The 15041-nt window shown below is 36.5% G+C and overlaps 1 protein-coding gene across 8 annotated transcripts in view; it reads left to right on the forward strand.

Moving 5' to 3' along the window:
* The window catches only part of LOC129751260 (matrix metalloproteinase-14), a 194007-nt gene that overhangs the window by 159103 nt on the left and 19863 nt on the right, over positions 1-15041 (forward strand). For 4 of the 8 annotated variants that reach the window (XR_008738660.1, XR_008738659.1, XM_055746655.1 and 1 more), the window contains 4 exons: positions 1221-1904; positions 13214-13475; positions 13538-13914; positions 13979-14138. Coding sequence is in view for 6 of the 8 variants with exons in the window: in XM_055746655.1 (XP_055602630.1) it covers positions 1221-1904; positions 13214-13475; positions 13538-13914; positions 13979-14138 (1483 nt within the window). In the remaining 2 variants the exon portion in view is untranslated. The remainder of the gene's footprint in view (positions 1-1220; positions 1905-13213; positions 13476-13537; positions 13915-13978; positions 14139-15041) is intronic. The other 4 variants (XM_055746657.1, XM_055746660.1, XM_055746658.1 and 1 more) reach the window with 1 other exon arrangement.

A 15041-nucleotide genomic window follows, 5' to 3' on the forward strand; every position in this document is an offset into this window, starting at 1 on the left:
TTAAAACTGGTAGGTTTATTTTGCGTGATAGGGAAAGGGAAAGGATATTATTTTGAATTTCTATTGATTAAAACTTCAAAACTATAAGCTTTTCCTAAAAAATTTAAGAACGATAAACACAGTGAATAATCTTAATAAAAACTATAAAAAGACTTACGAAACTGATGCGATCGAACATGGGCCAAATTTCTTAAAATGATCAATATAAAGCTTCCAACATTTTGGAAAAATCAATCGACTCATTTTGATTTATATTTTATGTGAACCCGAGCAAGGCCGGGTAAATCAGCTAGTTAGTGCTATTGACATAAACAAAATACACTATTCAAAACCAACCGTTAGCTGACAATTTTTTATAATAGATATTCCAAAATTTGTTGCACCCATTTTTCCGTATTCTTGTTATTCTTGTTTCTTTTACCCATCATTCAAATTCTGAATGAGTAAAATTGAAAGACAGAAAATTTCCATATAGAGTGTACCAAATCCAACTAGTCGTGATGTTGAAATTAGTAGAAGACGAAAGTTCACCCCAAAACTATTATATCTAATCTAACAGCGTGTAATGGGAATAATCTGATACAGTTTGCTGTGAAACGACATGATTAACAAATGATTTATAGTCTTCCTTATGGTGACTATACCTAAACGCCCGGCACGTGGAAAGATCATTGATTTTTCGCATTCGTCGTACTACTGAGTGTCAATGAAATAGCTCGTTTTTAGTCTGCATTCGCACCGGGCGCGCAGTCCTTAGCCAGAATCACGTCCATCTAGATTACGACATCTCGTCAAACTCGTTCAGCACATTCATCAAGTTCTGAATGTAAGCCTCTCCCGGTAATGACCATACATATAGCAGTGACCATTGTCCTTGGCGTTCGATCGCTTGCTTCCATCAGCCCAGAGTCGATTGTGCTAAATGTACGAATGAAGATATTATTATGGACGCAATGGGCGCATCACAGAATATCAATGAGCACAATTTCATTGGAAATCTCGAGCTCTGGGTTCTTCTGATCGGGTACGCAAGTCCGCTGCGATTCATTTAGCATGGAAAAGTGGTTCCAAGTGGTGGTTGGTTGAGAATGTTTCTTAGGGTTGGACTTCTGCTGGCGACGCTTCGGGTCACTAGCATCAGCTGCTTTCCAGTTAATTTATAAGTTGGAATTATTCTGAATTCTGAACTAAGCCAATGTTTTCTTTTTTTTTCGTTACAGTTATACCTATCACAATTCGGCTACCTCAGTGCAAAGTACCGCAATCCTACGAGCGGGAACCTGCTAGACGAAGACACCTGGGAGAAGGCGATCATGGAGTTCCAGAGCTTTGCCGGTCTCAACGTAACCGGTGACTTGGACTCGGAAACGATGGAACTGATGTCGTTGCCCCGGTGTGGAGTTAGAGATAAGGTAGGCTTCGGGTCGGACTCACGATCCAAGCGATACGCCCTCCAGGGAAGCCGATGGAAGGTGAAGGCACTGACCTACCGGATATCGAAGTATCCGTCAAAGTTAGATCGGGGGGAGGTAGATAAGGAGATAGCGAAGGCATTTTCAGTGTGGAGTGAATACACGGATCTGACGTTCACACCCAAAAGAAGCGCTCCGGTGCACATAGATATAAGGTTCGAGGTCAACGAACATGGCGACGGAGATCCGTTTGATGGGCCAGGAGGCACCTTGGCCCATGCCTATTTCCCAGTGTACGGTGGCGATGCTCATTTCGACGATGCAGAGTTCTGGACGATAGGGAAAAGTCGGGGGACAAACCTGTTCCAAGTAGCTGCTCATGAGTTTGGCCACTCGCTGGGTCTTAGTCATTCGGACGTGCGGACAGCACTGATGGCGCCATTCTATCGGGGGTACGATCCCGTCTTCCGGTTAGATTCCGATGATGTTCAGGTAAGACCCATGAAATAATATAACACAAATTCCTGAACAATGGTTGATCATTTTTGGTAAACTATGTCGAAAGATTCTTTATAAATATTATGATCTTTATTTAGTGTTTTAGAATTTCGTTTCAATTAGGATATATTGACAGTTCTACACCAACACCACAAGAGTGCACAGTAGGGTCCACACAATAGGGTGCACAATAGGGTGTCCCAAAGTTATAACTTCTGGGAATCTGGGGACCCACCCTCCAAACGGTAGATAAGGATGTAGGGAACAAACATTTGTATGGGGCCAACTTAAAAAAAATCATGTGTAGAGATTCCGCAAGCGCGATCTTTGAAAAAAGTCCACTTTCAAAAGATTTGATTTTAAATAAATTGTGGGTCCAAAAATTTTCATAAAATTTATATATTTTATAATTTTCAATTTTTTTATTAAATTCTACACGTAAAAAATTAAAAACGAACCAAATTTGTATCGAAATAAGCGATTTTCAAGAAAAAACATTTTTTTTTGGTCCAAAAATTTTGTATTTAACTGTCCAAAATGTGTACCTAGCGTAAAATATTTTTTAAACTTATGCCATTAAAAGGTGCAGATTTTTGTGCACTTAAACTCTGCTAAACTAAGCATGTTGTTTGTATCATCGTGTGAAGAGCTATTCACGGTTTAATCCTTATAAAAATCACAATTTAGGATATTTTTTATTTAATTTATCAAATTTGTCTTAATAAATATCTACTTTAAAATCAAAACACTTGCAAATAAAGACTCGAATGGTTTAAGAGAATCATCAGAAGGCCATTTGACAAATTTGAGTTGAATCTGACAACGGGAAGGGGTTGCACTGAATCTCAAGAAAGGGATTCTGAGATATAGTGTTCTGAAGAAGCATTTAAAATTGGTATTTCATTAAATATTTTTTCTTTACCAATCGTTTGCTTAATTATGTTGATTTTAATAAAATTTCAGTTAAGACTAACATTTCACCTGAAGACTACATCTAGATTGAACTTGAAACAAAAAAGTTATGGCTGTTCAAAGTTTGTATTTTGATTGCAAATAGTCCTTTAAAACGCAATGAGTAAAATGTACTCATTGTGTGTTAAACGACAATTTGCCACGAAAATACAATCTTTAAGGGGGGGGGGAAGGGGGGGTAGGGTCTAACACTTTCAAAAAATCGATTTTTTTATTTTTTTATTTTCTTATTGTAAAACATTTCAAGAATGTTGTGTCAAATTTTCAAGTCAATTGAAGCAAAACTGTAAAAATTATTGGCCTTTATCTCCTCCTATCTAATACTGCAAGAAAGCAAGACAGAAAATTCAAACGCGTTTTTATCGAAAGCACATTTTTAAAGTCCGTGGACATCGTCATTTGAAAACTACTTCTCCGATTCTTTTCAAATCTGGAACATTCTTTCTACATATAAAATACCAGACCCCAACGTTTTTCTTTTTTTTTTTTACTTTGGGAAGATTTTACAGATAAAAAATGGCGGATTTTTTCGTGAAAAATCGTAGTTTTTACTGCAAACAGCCACAAAAATTTCATAACATTTTTTTTTAAGTTAAATAAAAACGTTGGGGTCCAGAAAAACATCTATTAAAAATATTTTGCTCTGATTTTTTGACTTCAGATAATTCTGTGCTGAGATACAGTGTCCACCGCAAATCCTGTTTTCTTAAAGGCATCCTCGAAAGTGCTCCGTCACCAGTTCATTTTTCAATATTTTTCTACGAAAAAATTACAAAATGTTCTTTTAACAATGCTCTGTATAATGCAAAAAATTTGAATACATTTGGTTTAACGATAGCTCTAGAAAAAAATCGTAAAAATGATGTTTTTTTACCCGTTATCCCAGAAAATAAACTAACAAACAAACATATGATTTTTTTATCGCTAACCTATCGGATATAACAAAAATCTAGAAAAAAAGGTTTCAATTTAATTTTCAATTTTCTTGAAGACTATGAGTAATTTTGACTTATGAGAAAAAGCTTGTAGAAATTTATTATTATCAAAAAGACGGAATTTTCCTGGAATCATCCACAATATGAGCGAAAACAAACCAAAATCTTAAATTAAGTTACCATGCTTAATTTTTTTTTGAGTCGAATGCAATTTTTTTTGACAAGTTTAATCAAAAATTGTTAAAAATTTTTAGAATTGTAAAATTAGATCTAAACGTCACTGATGTTCCTTGAAAAATAAATTATTTTACATGTGTTCATTTTCTCCCTTTCTAAGGATTTTTTGCCGGTTTCGCCAGGACCAATTTTTTAGTTGAAAATTTTGAAATCTAATGCCAAGATTTTACCAGTTTTTAGTGTATGAATGTCCGAATTTTTGAGGCCCGGATACGTTTAGAAAAAAAGTGGAAATTTTATGTTACAGACATAATTCTTCTAATAAAATAAGATTTTTTGGATTTTCATTTGTTTCTAATTGGTTACTTTTTCATTCGATTCAGTTCGAATATCATAAAACACAATTTCGAAACCAAATCAATGAAAATCAAGTTCCAAAAGCATCGTACCTTCAAATCTAATTATCGAAAAAATTATAGGAACTCCCGGATGAAAGAAAATACTGCTTGACGACCAAAAAATGGTCATCAAGTTAAATTTTGGCATAAAGCTTAGTTCTTTTAGAAATGGGACAGTTACGAATGCGTGTATCTCAAAACCCATTCGTTTGATCTAAATACTTTCTATGAAGGAAATGAAGGTAATCCTTTGATAATTCATGAAAAAAAATTTAAAAAAAATTTATTGTTTGTTGTAAGAAATATTTCTACTTTATTCTTGGTACCTCCCATCGGCTGGCGCACACTTTTTTCAGTCATGATATTGATAAGTTTTTCGAACTTATATCTTGTCTTATTTATATTTCAGATGGCAATATCATCCTCCTTCAATTTCTGATATTTTTCGGTCCAATACTTCTCTTTTAGAAGAAACTGAGGGCAATGTAGTGGATACAGTTGTTTCAAAATTAACAAATTTAATTTTTTGAGCCACTTTTTTAAGCGTTTTTAATGGAATTTCTGCTGGCAAAATCTGACAACAACGAAGTAAAACCATCATGAAGTTGAACTTGAAGTATGTATAATCGGTTAGGATAGATCGTAGGTTGCGAACGGTAGATACAAGATTACTCTTTTTAAACTTTTAAAAACAGGGAAAACCTCAGTTTTCGTTTTGAAAATTGTTGGTTTTTTCCCACGGGAACGTAATTTTGGCAAATCAGTATATTTTATTCAAAATAACCATTAAATACATACTTCAATATACTTGGGACCTTGCCACGAGCAGACATGGTATAGGATTCAAAAGCTGGAATTTGTTTAAAATAGGGTATTTCATAAGTTTTGTCGTTCATGAGAAATCATCTGTCCCATAGCCTCGGTACCGGCTATACAGCTTACGAGCTCTGGAACTAGCAAAAAATTGTTGTTTGAGGTTTGGCTTGAATGACTCAGAACTAGGCAACACTCTCAGCTTATCGGAAAATTTTTTTTGGACATTTCAGCAATCTACCCTTAGTTTTTTGCTTATTTAAAATAAAAAATGCTAGTTTGAAACTTGACTTCCCTGATGACCCTTAACCGTAGTTGCCGATCATATGCTTCATTCCAATGCGTGATTCGAACTTTGTGGACATTTTTTACAATGTTTGCATACTTTTCCATCACTCTCACACAGTAATTCTTTGAAGAATCATCGGTTTTGTCAGCCTACAATTTGATAATGGACCCATTCCAAGCACCCCTCAACTGGAGAACCGATTTTTATTTTTCATTTTCCAAAAATAAATTACATAGCGTTAGAAAGGTTATTTCTTGAGTGTCATTTTCCATTACAAGATTTTCAGCTACCTTTTTTTAGAATTGAGTATGTTAACGTTGAAATTTAAGCATTTTAGTATTAAATTAAATTGATTTTTGCAAATATTTTTTATTTATAACATAACTTTGCCAAAAATCTAGCTATGTAAAAAAAAATTAATGCAAAATGATGGTAGAAAAGCCATCTTTTAAGCATGGTATAAGATAAATAACAGCTACAGCAAGTTTACGCTCTAGAATCGTTGATAAAGGTATCTATTTTTAAGCGTTGTGACGTCACGAAAATTCTACTGTTTTTAAATTTATGATTTACTGAAATTTCACATATTGTCGAAAATTGAAGGTCTCTTCAAACTTTTTGAGTGGAATTTAATGCAATTTTTAGATTGAAAATCGGTTTAGCAGGTTGTTAGTTGCACCCGGGTAAAGAATGCGTTGTGACGTCACGAAAATTTATTTACTTTTTTTCAAAAACGTTCAAGACTTTTTACTTCAACACTATGATAGTATTTCTTCAATACAAGTTCAACACAACAATGTGCTTCAATAAACGAATTCTATGATCAAGTTTTTAAAGAAACTAGTTTTTTTTTTTGCACTAATTTAGTTGTTTTTAAACATTTCTAATAAAACATTTGAAACAGCGCTTAAAAACGCTTGATTCAAGAATAAACAAACTATGTACCAAACAAATGAAATCCTCATCGATTTTGTAAAAGAATATTTGTGAATCATAAAGCAGGTAGTTATCTATGATTTGAATAAAAATCTTACAAAAGATCAAGTTCTTCATATATCTATGTTAGAATGAAAAACACCGCTAGTAGCTTCTATTTCTCTCTGGCACTATGTTCAAACAATATAAGTTCCATAAAATAAATGTAATGAGATTCAAAAAATCTTTGAACATGGTAAACTTAATAGATTAACTTTTTTAATAAAAAAAAAACATAAGATTTTCATAGAAAATTAATTAATAAAATTAATTAAATTATTTTAATTGAAAATTTCCACCTCAAAGAATGTCACTAGAAAATCCAAATCGAACCCCGTGTTCACATAAAATCTCACAAAAGATACTTTGAACTGTATTACAAAATTAAATAAATTCAAATATGTACTAGCACAAGGTCTCATGCAAAATTTGGGTCAGATTATTCTAAGACCATGCCCACCAATGGTTGCTAAACCTCGAATCGAGTACATTCAGCAACTTATCTATCAACCCATCATCGCACAAACAGTCGCTAACTTGATTCGAGAAATAGCATTCGAGCAGTAGGTTGTTACAGGATGCGTTTATGTAGCAACCCGGTAGCAACGCAGCCAGTAGTCGCTATCAGAAAATAAACAAACACAAATACCAACCTGGATCGCAACAATTGGTGCGAAAATTAGTAAGTAGATAAAAACGCAACCAATCAAAACATCTAAAATACCGACCGAAATAGCAACTTGCGGTGGGCTTGGTCTAAGGGAAGGGGTTGCGCAACGCACCTGAAGTTTGTAAGGAATTATGTAGATTTTGTTCGGCATGATAATAAAAACCGTTTTTCGTCAATAGTTTAGGTCTTAATCAACCAATTTTTCTTTTAATTTGAGTATTTTAAAGCTTTAAAGCTGGCAATATTTCATCTGAGGAACGCGTTTCGATTAGAGTTATCATAAAACAGCTATAACGTTCAAAATTACCGTCGATTAACGATCATTCAGGTATTTTTTGTATTTGACCCATCAGAAGCTAATTTTTGAAACTCAAAAATCTTTTTAACTAAACCATTGTCGAAATGGGATCTTGAGATAAACTTTTTGTTATAATGAAAGTTTTGTGAATGACTGTAATTAAAACAAATAAGCCGATAGGGACTTCAGAAATTGGTGCATAACTTGGTTTTAATGTCCTTCCAAACCAAATTTCTCATAATTCCATACAAATTTTAGGCTCATTGGGCCCTCTATTTCCGTGGGCCAATCCCCAAATTTGGCACCGGACTTTGTGCTAGGCCTAGGATCTATTTAAGCTTGCAACTTATAAGATTTCCATTAGATGGCTGATTTAGGCACTCTAGTGTCGATTAACTATCTTTGGCAAGATCGAAGGCTTTGAAATTATCATTCATTTTTCCTTTCCTTTGCAATTCAAGATTAAAAATATTCAGAAACGCATTTCAACGCTTTTACGAATAAATATTTCCTAATTTTAGTTTTGTCCTATACACAGCAAAAAAAGTAGTGTGATATTACATCAAATACCTGCACATAACTCGAGTCGCAAAAGGTATTTAATTTTACATTGTCTTGATATACCCGGCTGTTTGGAGACAAAGAATATGTTTCGTACCGCTGATACATATGGGCCAAATTTTCTAAAAAATGAAAAATAATGAAATTATTTTTCAAGCTGTGGGTTTGCTTATATTTTTGATTAATTTTGGTAGTACTTACAAGCCAAACAAATACAGCTGAGGTCCGTAATCCGTTTCTTAATTTTTGTAATGAAATCAAATTTGAACGTCAACAAAGGAAAACATTGACTACTTGATGCAATATCACATAGAAGGTTGTGATATTACACTTCACGACGTATTCGAGTTGTGTACATCATTTAGATGTATTATTGCAACATAAATCCGTAATCTCTAGAAATTACATCGTCCATCGTTACATTTTTTTTTGCTGTGTATAATATTCACATGATCGCACAAAAAAACTTCGAATAAAATTGATGTGAACAGTGTTGCAAACCTTATCTGCTTATATGGGCCTTTGAGATTTAATTCCTTTTAATTTTTGGGAATGAATGGATCAATTTCATCACCAAATCACATTATTTATTAAGTTTTTAAGCATTTTAAGTAAGTTAAGCATTAATTTTAAGATTATACACTGATTTATTTCATGTAGCTAACCATAAAATTTCGTGACGTCACAACGCTTTGCAAAACCCTGCTTTAAAAAAATGGTGCGTTGCGACGTCACGAAACTGAATCGCTCTAAAATGAATTGAAATCAAAATTTAAAAAAATCCAAAACAGCGATTTGTTGGTTGTAATGAATCGATACTTTCCTGAAATTTTAATAAAATTTGATCAAATAGAAGAGCAGAAAATTGCGGCGTTGTAAAAAAAAACTGAAAAGTGGGAAAAGAGGCGCGTTGTGACGTCACGATTCCATTTGCTTATATTTTGTTAACTATTTATTCTATACAAATACTTTTGGTTTTAAATTGTAGAGAATTAAATTTTGACCTTATAATGTACAATTTTCAACAATGTGCGATAAGACCTGTAAAACGTACATACAATATACCAAGAAATTGTTTTGCAAACGTTGTGACGTCACGCTGGAATGGGTCAATGATAGATTTTGAATAAAACTGTGCATAATTATTTTTTTCTTTCTCTCTTGCATCGTAAATATCTCGAAAACGCGTAAATTGTAAATTTGGAAAAAATAGGTCAGAGAGTCCTTTTTACAAGCAACAAAATGCTGTCAAAACTTTGAATGTCCGATTACTTGTAAACAAGTTATTAGCAAAAGAAAGTGTCCTATTTCTAAAAGAACTAAGCTTTAATCAGAAAGTTGTTCGGTTTTCGTTAAACCAGCTTTCAATATGCTCCTTGAAGTTGGGGGGTTTTTAAGCAGCGGGTCCTGCTTCAGTTCGAAGAGCATTTCTCCTTGCTGTGGGAGTCTTGTTTTGGTGACGCTCTCGCCAAAAGTAGAGAATGTATGCTCCGAACGTAACTTCCGAATTAAGTCCGCTTACTCCCTCCATACACATGCCAACCCTTTGTACAGACCTTGCAACGGTTTCCGTAGAAAGGGTTAGCTCACCATTATACCGAAGTTCTGCTTGTGACCAACAAGTCACCTTGGACCTCTTCTGTTCGTAACTTTTGTGAATGACTTGTGTCAAACGCTTCAGTCCGACACACTGCTCTATGCCGACGACCTGAAGCTGTTCAGAAAAATTATCAGTGCTGTTGACTGTCTTACGCTACAAACTGATATCGGACGATTAGAAAACTGGTGCCTCTTCAATGGAATGACAGCAAACGTTAAAAGTGTAAGATAGTCAACTTTACTCGTACACGCAACGTTGTGAATTTCGACCATCAACTCTCTGGATCTGTTTTGGAGAATGTGAAATCTATTCTCGACCTTGGTTTGAAAATCGATAGTAGATTAACATTCGCTGAGCATATCGCGCTTACGTCCGCGAAGGGATTTGCTGCTCTGGGATTTTTGCGTCGTAACACCAAGGACTTCGACGACGTTTATGCGCTCAGTTACTGCTCCTCTGTTCGTAGCATTATGGAATACGCCGCCCAGGTGTGGGCTTCCTCACAGAGCACACTCTGCTACCGCTTTGAACGTGTCCAGCGAAGCTTCGTAAGGTACGCCCTACGGCGCGTTCCTTAGAACGAACCATTTCGACTCCCGCCTTACGAGCAAAGGTGTTCCCTGATAAATCTGGCTTCACTAGAAAAACGTCGGACTGAACTACAACAAGTTTTTATTTTTGATGTCTTAACAAATCGTATCGACTCCCCTTACATACTAGAACGTGTCAACATTTACATATTCGCCAAGACACTTCGACAACGTCAATTCCTTTGGATACCTTTCCACCGTACTGCATATGGCCGAAACCATCCCTTCGATAAATGTTGTGAACTTTTTAATTCAGTGTACCATCTTTTTAATGTTGATATGTGTAAGAGTAGATTTAAATTAGTGTTAAGCAGTTTTCCTTAGTTTTAAGTCAAAGTCTGTTCGGTTATCTAACCAAAGACGAACTCAATAAAAGAGTTGTGTTGCACATTGAGATTTCTGTTGGAGGACACACAACAACTTCGAAACAGCAGCTGAAATACCTTGGAGTAATTGTCGACAATCGCTTAACTTTTGGTGCGCATGGCAAATACTGTTGTGAAAGAACTTCCTAAGTCATCTATTCATCGGCCTGGATTATGCCGAACTGCCATGGTCCAAAGAGTAGCAAGAGACGTCTCCTTGCGAGCGTAGCACTGTTGAAACTACGATACGGAGGAGTGGCTAGTACTCCGCCATAGAGGTAGGGCTCAACAGATCCAAATAGCTGAGAGCTAATAGCCATGCGAGTTTTCTGTGCATACAGGGCCATATCTGCAGATGCAGCTTTTGTCATCGTGGGCATGATTCCCATCGACATAACTCTAGCGGAGGACATGGAGTGTTACGAAGTAAGAGCTGTTAGAGGAGTGCGTAAAGTTCAACGAGCAGCGTCAATGCTCAAGTCGCAGAAGCAATGGGGCGCATCGAGCAACGTAAGATGGACGCATTGGCTAATCCCGCGACTTTCAGACTGGGTAAATCGGAAGTAAGGAGAAATCAACTGCTACCTGACAGAGTGCCTTTCGGGTCATGGGTGCTTTAAGCAATACCTTCATCAGTTTGAGCTTATAAGCTTGCGTTAATGCCGGAATGCGTAGGTACGGAGGAATCGGCAGAAAATGGTATCTTTGTCTGTCCTGGGTTCATTTCAAGGCGTCAACAACTTAAAAATTTGAACGCTGAAAATGTTGTTAGTAAAATGTGTCGCGACAAACAAACGTAGCCTGCTATGATGAACGGAGAGAGTGAGATAGCCAACCAAACTTGACAAGCTAATGGAAGGTCTTAGGCCTCGTATGACACCACAACTCAAAAGCAACGCGATCTTAGGGCGCTGTATAATCCTAATCTGAACTCATACGTGTGGTGGGACTTTAAAGGTACGATATTTCCTGCAGCAAAAGGAAGCGGAGATAGCAGTCGGGGTAGTCGTGACGGGATTCTAGCTTGGTAGTTTCTCAATCGGCCATGCTTTGGTGGTTAGAAATCCTACGGGAGTGGATGCTGTGACGGGTGCGAGTTACTTTGAAAGCGTTACCTAACCGGCACACGTCTCGGGGTCTTCTGTACTACTCTAAAGTTGGTGAAAGAGGAAAAAGGGGAAAGAAGTTTAAGGCGAAATACCAAAAATGAGAGAGAGGAAAAGGAAAAGGGTGAAATTTATAAATGTATGAGCACAGCCTACCCCTTGATGTAGTAGCATAGGGTGAAAGCAAGGGGCACATCTGAAACACGAAGCTCAAGGTGGTTTTAGTGGGACGAACCCACTCACGGCAGCAAATATCCAGCTGTTATGGTTTGAAGTCAAATTTCCATGTTGTAAAATAAAGTCGGCTTACGTTGAGCTTTTTTTTTCTTCCACGATAATCACCTCTGGACCCCTGAAGAAGTGCATAAACACTGTTGTGTTAGCGATTTCCAACAGCGGCGCTGACTAGCTTTACCATACACAGCAAAAAATTTCTAAAAGTACACGGAATCTAAAACAAGAGTGATTTATTTTTTCTTGAGTGTAATTACAAAAAGATGTAATTTTAAACTTCTTTCGATGTAATATTAGTCTATTTTCCAAAATTGAATAGAAATAAACTGTTTTGATTTAATTTTACACTGCATCATGCAAAAATCAACCGGTCAATGAAATTTATATCACAAACAGTGTAAAATTATATCTGTTTGATTTAAAATTGAATGCAAATATTTAACTTGTGCCTTTTTATATTTCAAGTTAGTTTGCGCGTCGGGCACAAAGTAAACAAGTCGGAAAATTATTCGGAAACGAGTCATTCAAAGGCGTAGCTACAGGAGCACTATGAGAGTCTTTAAAGTAGTAAGTTTTTGAGACGTGAAATGAAGAATATGGTTAAACTGATTAGTTTTCTCTCCATAACAGCAAGGTCAGATTTTTTGCAGCGGCTGATATCCGGCCAGTGATTATCCGGGGAAACTTTTGTCATAACAATTCAAGTGTGCAGGATGCTGACCGAAAAATTATGATTTCCGGAGCCATTCGAGGATGCTGATCATGCTGATTCGAAAAACATCCCCGTGCTGGGAATCATCGGATGCAACAACAATATCAGCCTGACGTTTTCCGAATGTTTTATGTTCAGTTTTGGAAATAAATGTGAATTAAAAATGATACATGCGGCGTATTTATTCAAGACAAAAGCAAAAACCTTAATATTTAGAAAAAATATCAATATTTACGACAATAAATTTTAAAATTTACATCCCTGTGTATTTTTACACGACGGCTTTTGTGATCCAATCTCGTGCATTGATCTCGATCTAAATTTACACGCCTCAAAAATTACATCCTCGAAAAAAATACACCGTGATAGAATTTTACATCAAAATCGATGTTCCGTTTTCGTGCATCGTTTTCGATCTAACAGCTTTTAAATAATAAATCATAATTTAAAACATAAGAGTTTCAATTCACGCATAGACTATCCTGAATTGTTTGAAAGATTTGTGATTTTGATGATTGATACCATTATAAAAGTTCAACGTCCACTATCAGAAACTATCAATGAAAAGTCCATAAGTATTCAAATCTCAATAATAATTCAATCAACAGGGAATCCAAGCCCTCTACGGACGTAAAACCGGTGGAAGCGGGGGAAGTGGGGGTGCCATTCCTCCCCCACGAACAACCCAGCGACCGGTCCAGAAGGATCCGGATTCCGAGCTGTGCTCCTCACCAAAGATCGATGCCGTTTTCAACTCGGCCGACGGAAGTACCTACGCCTTCAAGGGTGATTCCTACTACAAGCTGACGGAGAATGCGGTGGCCGAAGGTTATCCGAAGAAAATTTCCGAAGGATGGCCAGGGCTGCCAGGTTTGGTTTTTCATTTGTTTGTTGGTTGAAAGGTTGTTTGATAATTAAATTTGTTTTATCAGGAAACATTGATGCTGCGTTCACTTACAAGAATGGCAAGACGTACTTCTTCCAGGGGACCAAATACTGGCGGTATTCGGGTCGGCAAGTGGACGGCGATTATCCGAAAGAGATCAGCGAAGGGTTCACCGGAATTCCGGATCACCTGGATGCTGCTCTGGTGTGGGGTGGCAACGGAAAGATCTACTTCTACAAGGGTAGCAAATTCTGGCGGTTCGATCCGCTGAAGAGGCCACCGGTGAAGTCGACCTATCCGAAACCGATCTCCAACTGGGAGGGACTGCCCAACAACCTAGATGCTGCCCTGCAATACACCAACGGGTATACGTACTTCTTTAAGGACGACAAGTACTATCGGTTTAACGATAGGACGTTTACGGTAAGAGCTTTCGAAAGTTGCATATTGATGAAGAACAATCTTTAATTAACTTCATACATTTTAGGTCGATCAATCGGATCCGCCATTCCCACGGCCAGTTGCCCACTGGTGGTACGGATGCAAAAACACCCCCTCGACCTTTGATACGCTAGGTAATGTAAAGGCGATCAAGAAAGACGATCCCGAACATGACAATGTCGCCGATGATTTGATTTTGGACGCTGGTGAGTGAAACCGACCTTACGAAATACTTTTCCTTTTCTTCTAATCTTCCGCTACTTTCTTGTGAACTTTTGAGAGAAAAAGAACTCTTCCGGTTCAAAACATTAAAGATACGATCAAAAGTAAAAAAAAACTCGATCCGGAATAACAGCTTTAAAGTCACGCGACTACCCGTCGTCATTCGTCTTAGTCGTCGATTAGCTTCAGTGTATGTTTCCGATCAATTTAAACGATTAACAACCAAGCGTCGGCTATCAGGAAGCAGCACACAATTCCCAACAGGCGTCTGTGGAATGATAATCAATATAAGTTTGTTCGCATTATTTTTTTTTGCGATTCTCGGTGCGCTACTACAAGTTTAATCGTTTAAATGACAATCGGATAAGTCACTGTGTTTTAGTGGTGAATGTCCTCTTCTCGCTATATGAAAAAAAACTACTATCTTTGTCCTACAATATTTTGTGTATTGACTCAGTAGCTTTTCAATGTTGTAGTCTTGGGTGTCGGTCATATATTACGTAGTATCAACTGAAGATTAATTTTCTGTCTAACGGTGATAAATCAACCTCCTGGAGTCCTAACTTTGGTTTTTCAAAAAGCTACGTAATTTATGTCCACCACCAAATGGGTTAGTTTGGAATCAGGGTTAGTCAGAAACATCGTATCGTACGTGAGGTGAATTTATTGAAATTTGACGTAGTCCAATGTGCGGTTTATGGAAGTACTAAACTTTTTTTTAAAATGAGAGTATTGTAGTAGGAAGATTGTTTATTGCATTCTGCATGACGAGACCATCAACTAATTATTGAATGTGATTTATCACCTCTTAAGAATTATTTTTAAGAACAGTTATTTCAATTTACTTAACAAAAAATTGACAAAGCAACGTGATTTAACTTCTTCTT

The sequence above is a fragment of the Uranotaenia lowii genome, chromosome 3, assembly GCF_029784155.1.
Source record: "Uranotaenia lowii strain MFRU-FL chromosome 3, ASM2978415v1, whole genome shotgun sequence".
Classification (NCBI taxonomy): Eukaryota; Metazoa; Arthropoda; class Insecta; order Diptera; family Culicidae; genus Uranotaenia; species Uranotaenia lowii.